Raw genomic sequence first — 9,465 nt, 5'->3', positions numbered from 1 at the left:
TTAGCGTAAACAATACTCTGAATTTTATTTAAGCTAGGGATCGCGTCTATGGGTAGGCCTTTACCCCTAAGAATCTTTTTTTTTTTTTTTTTTTTTGGTTTTTCAAGACAAGGTTTCTCTGTGTATCCCTGGCTGTCCTGGAACTCACTCTGTAGACCAGGCTGGCCTCGAACTCAGAAATCCACCTGCCTCTGCCTCCCAAGCGCTGGGATTAAAGGCGTGCGCCACCACTGCCTGGCCTAAGCATCTTTCTGATTCTGAACATTTTTATATAAACTACATCGTGGAATGTAGCGGGAGAAGCCATACTGCTCACGGGTGGCCGCGGAAGGCTCGGTCCTCCGTTTCCCTAACGACGGCTGTTGTGGCGACCAGAACGCCCTCCCCGCTGGCTGCTCGCGCTCCCCCGCTCTACCGACTTCATTGGCCAGCGCTCCGCCGTCACATGTCGTAAGTGAAAGTGTCGCAACGCCGAGGTCCTCCCGTGGCGGACGGTCCACGGGCGGGGGAAGCAGCCGTCAGCTCCAGCCGCGATGGCGAGCGCTCCAGGGCCGGAGATCCGCGAGAAGTTCCAGGCCGCGCTGGCCCTGTCGCGGGTGGAGCTGCACAAGAACCCGGAGAAGGAGCCGTACAAGTCCAAGTACGGCGCGCGCGCGCTGCTGGAGGAGGTGCGCGCGCTGCTGGGCCCGGCGCCCGAGGACGAGGACGAGCGGGTGGCCGACGATGGACCAGGGGACCAGGCCTTGGGCGCGGGCGAGCCCCGGGAGGCCGATGGTCCGGGAGCGCAGCGGGCGCTGCGCCTCGCGGTGATCGAGTTCCACCTTGGCGTGAACCACATCGACACGGAGGAACTGTCCGCCGGCGAGGAGCATCTGGTCAGGTGCCTGTCGCTGCTGCGCCCCTACCGCCTGTCGCTCGGCTGTGTGTCTCTCTACATCCAGGCGCAGGTGAGATGCCGTCCTCGGGAGGCTGCGGCCGGAGGATGGCTTTGGGTTCTTGGCTAGCCTGCACTTCGTAGCGAAGCCTAGTGCCTTTTAATTTATTTATTATAACACCCACCCACCATCTGCTTGCCAACTCCCTCTGAATTCTCTCTCGCCGCCTACTCCAGCCTCACTTGGCTACTTTCCGTAGTCCTGGGCAGGACGTAAGCGTCCGAATCTGCGCTTCCCAGCTCCGTGACCAGCTTAGTTTCATTCTGGGAAGAAATAATCCAATGTGGTTCAAATGGGATGAACCCAACAAGGGATCACAAGAATAATCCGATCTTAAGTTTGTTTTTTTGTTTTTTGTTTTTGTTTTTCGAGACAGGGTTTCTCTGTGTAGCCCTGGCTGTCCTGGAACTCACTCTGTAGACCAGGCTGGCCTCGAACTCAGAAATCCACCTGCCTCTGCCTCCCAAGTGCTGGGATTAAAGGCCTGCGCCACCACCGCCCGGCAAGTTTTTTTTGTTTTTGTTTTTGTTTTTGTTTTTTTAAATGTCCAAAATCTTAAAACTTTATTCTTTACCACATTCTCTTGTTTTCTCAGCAAGGAATTCCTACCATTTCCTTAAAACTGTTACAATAATTTTTTTTTAAGATTTATTTTATGTGTCTGAGTACACTGTAGCTGTACAGATGGCCGTGAGCCGTCATGTGGCTGCTGGGAATTAAATTCAGGACCTCTGCTTGCTCCGCCCCGCTCGCTCCCAATAATCTTTTAATAACTTCTTATTTTTTGTTTGTGTGTAGACGTGCTTTCGTGTCTCTGATGCTTAACTTCGACTTCCTGTCTTCACCTGCTGAGTGCTAGGACCCCCTCCCCCTTTTCTCTTCAGGCAGAGTCTTGTAGCCCAGGCTGGCTTTAACCCATGATCCTCCCACTCCAGCCTTCCTGCTCGGGTTGTGGGAATAGGCCACCATGACTAACTCTCGCCGGTCCAAACTGATCTCTCCTTCCATCCTTCACATTTTTAAAAAAGATTTATTTATTTGTTTGTTTGTTTGTTTGTTTAATGTGTATGAGTACACTGTAGCTGTACAGATAGCCTTGGGCCATCATGTGGCTGCTGGGAATTGAACTCAGAACCTCTGTTTGCTCCTCCTGCCCTACTTGCTCTGGCCCCGCTAGCTGTCTTCAGACAGCACCAGAAGAGGGAGTCAGATCTCATGACGATGGTTGTGAGCCACCATGTGGTTGCTGGGATCTGAACTCAGGACCTTTGGAAGAGCAGTCAGTGCTCTTACCCCTTGAGCCATCTCGCCAGCCCCATCCTTCACATTTTTATAAGAAGTGAGTGTGACTTTCTGCTTTGGAGAACATAACATTTCAAAATTCAAATAGTGGGTAGAGTTCTCCAGGCCTCTGGGTGTAGCTCGGTGGTACAGCATTTACCTAGCACTCCAGGTTTCATCTCCACGCTATGGGGAAAAAAATACAAGTAATGTCTGACTCCCTTGTGCCAGCTTACTTACTTTCTTAGGGTTATTTCTAGACAGTCTCATCCTGCAGTCCAGATATGTGAACCAGGGAATATTTACTAAGATTGATTGGTGGGTAGGTAGGTAGGCCTTTCAGGACGTTTCAAGACTTAGAAGAAAATTGTATGCCATATTCCTTTATTATGGCTCAATAAAATTAAAAGCCAAATAATAACAAAGACTGCCTGTCCCTTGTGCTCACAGCTCCAGTAGGCGGCACAGATGGGGATAGTTTGCATGTTTGTTTGTGAGCTAAAGACTTTAGTGAGAGGTTAAGTTCAAGGAACACTTCAGCCTGCTGGTGGCACACGCTTTTAACCCCAGAACCTGGGACACAGAGGCAGGAGGATCTCTGTGCTTCTGAGGCCAGCCTGGTCTACAGAGTGAGTTTTAGGACAGCCAGGGCTACACAGGAAAAACCTTGTTTCAAAAAAACCAAAAGGGAAAAAAAAAAAATAAAGTAACCCACTTAATCGATTCCTAAATTAAGCTTAACCCTGTGTTGACTGGATTTGGAATCAACCAAGAGATGCCCCCTTGCCGTGTCTGGGAGGGTGTTTCCAAAGAGATTCACTCTGAACGTGGGTGGCTGCATCCCTTGGATAATGCCAGCAAATGCCGACATTTCCCTCTACTGAGTGTGGATTCAGTGACACCAGCCACACTACGCTCCTTCCACAACACGCGAGAAACTCTCTCTCCAAACTGAAATCAAGCAAATCTTTATTTTAAAAGTTGTTTTTGTCAGGGTATTTTGGCACAGTGACAGAAAAATCAAGTTTGTTTGTTTTTTTTTAAAGAAGTTTAAAACCTTTTGAGGTCTTGGAGAGATGGCCTGGGGTAAAGGCACTTTTAGCTAGCACCTGGCAACTTGAGTTCCATTTCCAAGACCCATATGTTAAAAGGAGAGAATGGACTCCCATGTGTAATTCCTCCATATGCACATCTCAGTATAAACACACATATGCACATATGTACACACAAGATAAATGCATGTTAACGTACAGCTTTTTGAAAGGGTATCTGCAGTGTATACTGTGTTTTATTGATTTAAAGATGCATGTTTGACATCTTGGTGCACCTAAGAGTATCTTGTGGTGGGTCTAGAGAGATGACTCAGTGCTTAAGAACACTGGCTATTCTTCCAAAGGTTAAGGGTTGGATTCCCAGCACCCATATGGAGGCTCACAGTCATCTGTAACTCCAGCAGATCCCACACTCTCTTTGGCTTCCACAGGTACTACACACATGTTGCATAGACACACATGTAGGCAAAATACCCATACACATAAAATAATAAGTAAAACTTAAAAGTAATTAAATAGCATTGTTTGCATATGTAGTAATGGTATACTTAAGAGCTCAGTTCAGGGCTGGAGAGATGGCTCAGCGGGTAAGAGCACTGACTGCTCTTCCGAAGGTCCTGAGTTCGGATCCCAGCAACCACATGATGGCTCACAACCACCCGTAATGAGATCTGACGCCCTCTTCTGGTTCATCTGAAGACAGCTAGTGTCTGGAGTGAGCAAAGGTCCTAAATTTCGATTTCAACCATCTATACAGGTACAGCATACTCATATACATAAAATAAATCTTTTCTTTTTTTTTAAAAAAAGAGCTCAGTTCAACAAACAAGAGAAGTAAATATAAGATAAATGGTATACTTAAGATGCATAGAGCCAGGGTGGGCGGCACATTCCTTTAATCACAGTACCTGGGAAACTGAGGGAGGTAGATCTCTGAGTTCCAGGCCAGCCTAGTCTACACAGGAAGATTCAGAACAGGCAGGGCTATGTAGTAAAACCCTGCTTCAAAATAAACAAACCTAAAAGATGCATACACACACATACCCCTACCTCATAAGGTTTGTCAGTAGTATTCCTATACATAAGTCATAGCTAATTATAATAGTTTTAGAAATTTAACATTAATTCCAACAACGTTAGGGATAACAGAACTAATAATTTAGAAAAGAGAGTCTCGCGAGTCTGATGAGCTATGAGGATGCCCTTATCCTGGCATTCATTTCTAGGTCCGTGTCAGGTAGTTTGTGTAGCTGTGACCAAAGTTCCTGATGTAACACTGGAAGGGAGGAATGGCCTATTTCAAGTTTAGTCCAGGTTGGCTTGGCCTCATGGGCTGTGGCTGTAGTAATATGACAGAGCAGGGCAGCTCACAGGCAGGAAGCAACGTGATGAAAACAAAGAGGGCTACATTAACAGAAGCCGTATTTCATCAGGAAGCACTGACTGGCACTATGGCTCACTCTCATCGATGCATCCAGTTACCGTGTTTCCTTTCTTTGCTTTCCAGAATAACCTGGGCATCTTGTGGTCTGAAAGAGAGGAGATCGAAACCGCCCGGACCTACCTGGAGTCATCGGAAGCACTGTACAATCAGTACATGAAAGAGGTGTGGTACATGCAGATAAAAACGTAAATTTGGACTAAAACTAGTCAAGGTGGGCTGTGGAGGTGGCTCCCTTTATAAGGTGCTTGCCGTGCAGGCATGAAGGCCTGAATTTGGCCCCCAGGAGTCATATCAAGGAGCTGGGTGAGAGGTGGTACATACATGGAATGCCTGTGTTGAGTCAGAGACAGGTGACAGTAGAGCTGGGGGGGTGGGTGGGGGGAGGCAGCCAGCCTACTCAACTCAGCAAGTCCCAAGCCAATGAGAGACCCTGGCACATAAAACAAGGTGTTGGCTCCTGAGGAACACAAGTACATACTCATGGGAACTTCCTATTCATGATTTTGATGAGATTTATCAATATATCCAGAAATTTCTCTTTAGAGGTGTCTGAAATTACTACTGCATACTAAAGACAGCTTAAAACTAGTCCTCCTCTACAGTATAATGGCAAAGGTAGTGTTAATATAATCATAAGGGAAATATTCTAATGTTACCCAAATGTACCATCTGAGTATTTTTGTATTAATTTGTTTTAGATGTATTCATTTTGTGTGTGTGAGTGTCTGCTGCATGCGTATCTGTGCACTATGTGCATGGCCGGTACCCTTGGAGGTCAGAAGAGGGCATCGGGTTTCTTTGAACTGGTTACAGTTAGTTTTGAAACCACTGTTTGGGTGCTGGGAACCAAACCCAGCCAGATCCTCCGCAAGAACAGCCAGGACTCTTAACCATTGAGCCATCTCCAGCTCATTTTTGTATTTAGACTACAGATTTTATTTTGTTTTCACTAAAGACAGCAGTGCTTTGGAGGAAACCAGCTACCTGCACAACACATTTGAAATCTTTGTGGCCATGGTGTGATATCAGAAGCACCCAAAAGGTTTGTTAGGCCTCAGTAGGCCATGGAGGCTCCTATAGTCCCAGCAACTTGGAAACCTATGGGAGAAGGAGCTTGAGTTCAAGACCAGCTGCACCACACAGCAAGACTCTTAAACCAAGCTTAAGCCTCAGTAGACCTGGCTTCAGGCTTTTCTGCAGCAGTTCTAGGATAGACCTGAGAGTTTGCTTTTTACATTGTCACATTTATGCTGCTGTTGTGATTACTGTGTCCTGAGAGCCCCGCTTCAGGGGAGCCTGTCCTGAGAGCCCCGCTTCAGGGGAGCCTGTCCTGAGAGCTCTGCGTCAGGGAGCCTGTCCTGAGAGCTCTGCGTCAGGGAGCCTGTTCAGGGCCATGTTTTTCTGATGATGTTCACCCATCTGATGTCTGAAATGCAGCGTATGCAGTTGAGCATCTCTGTATAAGAAGCACACAGTGTGCTGGGCTAGACCCACTGCAGCTTCCAATCGCCCCACAGGGTGCTGTTCAGGAAGGGCTGAGCAGTTTCAGAGGCTCTGCCGAACTTAGATGGAAATTCTCACTTCAGGGGAGACAATAAATCACCCAGCTCTCATCTGCCTCTCCTCTTCTCCAGGAAAGAAAGTATCAGCATTGCTGTTACTGGCTTTAAAACCCACTAATAATATACTAATTGCTTTTGTTTGAGACAGGTCTCACTGTTTAGCCAGAATTGGTCTCAAACTTATGATCCTCCTGTCTCCAGCTTGGGAATGGTTAGTAAGGCACCACTTCTGCCTAAGAGACAGAGTCTTAGACATCAACAGGCTTTATTTCATAAACAGTATTTAGAAGACCTACAGACATTCTTTATCAGTAGTTTATAAGTGATAATTCCTTTAACCATAACTTGATAAACTAGGCACTGTTGCTGTCCTAATTTATAGAAAGCACCAGAAATTAAATGACTTACCTGGAATAAAGAATAGAGTATGGGATTCAGCCTATGCTATACCCAGTTATTGTTGTTGTGGGTTTAAGACGGGTTCTGATGTAACCCAGGCTGGTCTTGAACTCACTGTAACTGAGAAGGAGAATGACCTCAAACTCCTGAGCTTCCTGCCTCCATGCTCCAAGTGCTGCTCTTTCAGGCCTGGGCCACCCTCCCCTACAAGAACCCACATTTTAAGTGACATACTCTGCTGCTTCATTAGCAGGCATGCTTAGACTGGAATGCAAAAAGTGTGTTCCTGTAGAGCTATATCAAAGTGGTACTGAAGAAAAAAGAATAAGTCGTAAGTGGGACACGTACCCTGTACACTGCTGTCTGCTTGGCCAGTCTTATTTGTTAGATATGGTGTAGACTGCACCAGGCTCTGTGCCGCATGCATAGTAGGGTGTGAAAAATATCATCACTAGGCTGTCTTTCCTTGAGGATAAAGATTGAGCAGACAGAATCACATCAGCCCACACTTTCGGAACTCCTGGTGGGCTATGTTTACATAGTACAGATCTCTACTACACCTACACCCCCTTAGGAATATCTCCAAGTTAAACACACTATTTATTTGAGAGAGAGGCTCACTGTGTAGCTCTTGCTAGCCTGGAAAACACAATGTAGACCAGGCTAGCCTTGAGTTTGGAGAGATCCTGCCTCTGTCTCTGTGTGCCTTAGCTTGTTACCCCCTGAGGAAGTACGAGGAGAGATGAACCTGTAATTTAGGATGCTAAGCGTCTGCGATCCTTCCTCAGAGCCGTTATGTCTGTGGCAGCATTACACACAGCACAGTTCTCTGTGCTCAGTTATGTCTCCATTTCAGTTAGGGCAACAGAGACGTGGCATCCCACAGCAGTGAAGTGTGCACAGAAGCGCATACCTGTGAGGCAGCAGAGTCGGGTCCTCCTCGTTCCCAGCCATGTAGAAGGGTTAAGACCAACTTGAGTTACACGAGAACCTGTTCATATCTCAAAAACAAACGAAACAGAACAGGGAGCTGCAGAAGTGGCTTATCAGTAAAGAGTATGATCAATGGGCTGGAGAGATGGCTTGGCGGTTAAGAGTACGATCAGCTCTTCCAGAGGACCTGAGTTCAATTCCTAGCATGTACATGGTGGCTCACAACTGCTCTTAAGTTCTATGGGATCTAACACCCTTTTCTGGTCTCCTCAGGCACCAGCCACAAATGATTTTTTTTTTAAAGCAGAATAACTGAATGATATACATGAAATGATGCATCGCTGAATTCCTGTTAGCTAGGAGGGAAAGCCTATTGAGTCATTTTCAGATGGCTGCAGTCTTTGAAGGAATCTGTGTGCTGTTTGCTTCCCGACTTGAGTTTTTACTCTCTCAAGTTTCAGTTTGGTTGGTGTGTTTGTGTCAAGTTGCTGCGACAAAAGACTCTGGCCAAGAGACTCTGAGGGAAGGAAGGGTCTGCTGGCCTTACACTTCGGGTCCATCCCTGAGGGCAGTCAGGGCAGGGATTCAAGCAGGAGCTTGATGCCATAGGAAAACGCTGTTTGCTGGCTTGTTCAGTTAGCCTTCTTACATAGTTCAGGACTATTGGCTAAGGAATAATCCCATAGGATTGGACTCTCCTCTTAGTAATCAACTAATCACCTATAGACCAATCTGATCCAGCCAGTTCCTCTCTCAAATGACTATGCTGGGTCAAGTTGGCAGCCACAGTTCAAATCAACAAGCAGCAAACCTACATAGTTTTGGAGAGAAGAAAGAGAAGGGAGAAATGATGTAATTATAATCTCAAAACAAAAAACAAAACAACAATAACAACCAAAATAGACCTAGAAATAACCCCTTACATTCTGATAGGTCAGAGTGTGAGATCACATTCTGTACAGAAAGTACTTTTGTCCTTGGGAACTTGATGACTTCAATTAAAGCAAGGATGGGGCCTAAGGTGAAGCTCAAGAAATAGACTGTTGGTAGCATGTGCTAGGCTTTGAGTTCATTCCCAAGCACCACAGCAGTTGTAGCAAGGACAAACTTGTGTTGGGATTGTCCTCACAAAGGGTCAACACTTGTGCCCACACAGAAGCCTTCCTCTTGTAATGGATTTGTGCATAGTCAGTAATTCAGTCACCCTGAAGCCTTACAAGGGATGTGCTATGATTGACACACTTTCCTAGATGAGGAAACAGCATGAGAGATTGGCTCCTACAACAGTAAGCATTGGGACCCCTGGTTCCTACTTAGTTATTGTAATGTTAACACTTAATATATCTGAGTTCGAGGCCAGCCTGGCCTATAGAGTGAGTTCCAGGACAGCCAGGGATTACACAGAGAAACTTTTTTTTTTGTTTTGTTTTGTTTTTGTTTTTTTGAGACAGGGTTTCTCTGTGTAGCCCTGGCTGTCCTGGAACTCACTCTGTAGACCAGGCTGGCCTCAAACTCAGAAACCTACCTGTCTCTGCCTCCCAAGTGCTGGGATTAAAGGCGTGCACCACCACTGCCCAGCCAGAAACTCTTATTTCAGAAAATAAAACAAACACTTTACTTAGTTCCCTCAATTGATTTTCATTAGTATTGACAGTTTAAATACTATTACCCAAGAAGATATTAACCACTGTTTTTGTGCTTTTATAGATTTTCTGTTTTATTTCATTTACTTGTGTGCATACCACATTTTACATGCGTGGTTGGTTCTTTTTCCATCATGTGGGCTCTAGGGGTCAAACTCAGTTGGTCAGGCTTGGCAGTAAGGTGTTGTTTGTGAGTCTTTTTTTTTTTTTTTTTTT

General features: G+C 46.0%; 1 protein-coding gene across 1 annotated transcript in view; it reads left to right on the top strand.

Moving 5' to 3' along the window:
* Positions 1–428: 428 nt before the first annotated feature.
* Positions 429–9,465, top strand: part of Kifbp (kinesin family binding protein) — a 19,936-nt gene continuing 10,899 nt past the window's right edge. The window contains exons 1-2 of the mRNA XM_031347960.1: positions 429–947; positions 4,776–4,874. Of these exons, the coding sequence (XP_031203820.1) occupies positions 534–947; positions 4,776–4,874 (513 nt within the window). The 5' untranslated portion in view covers positions 429–533. The remainder of the gene's footprint in view (positions 948–4,775; positions 4,875–9,465) is intronic.

This window comes from Mastomys coucha, unplaced genomic scaffold, assembly GCF_008632895.1.
Source record: "Mastomys coucha isolate ucsf_1 unplaced genomic scaffold, UCSF_Mcou_1 pScaffold3, whole genome shotgun sequence".
Taxonomy (NCBI): domain Eukaryota; kingdom Metazoa; phylum Chordata; class Mammalia; order Rodentia; family Muridae; genus Mastomys; species Mastomys coucha.
The sequence above is the reverse complement of the archived record's forward strand: the minus strand, read 5'-3'. Positions and strand labels throughout refer to the sequence as shown.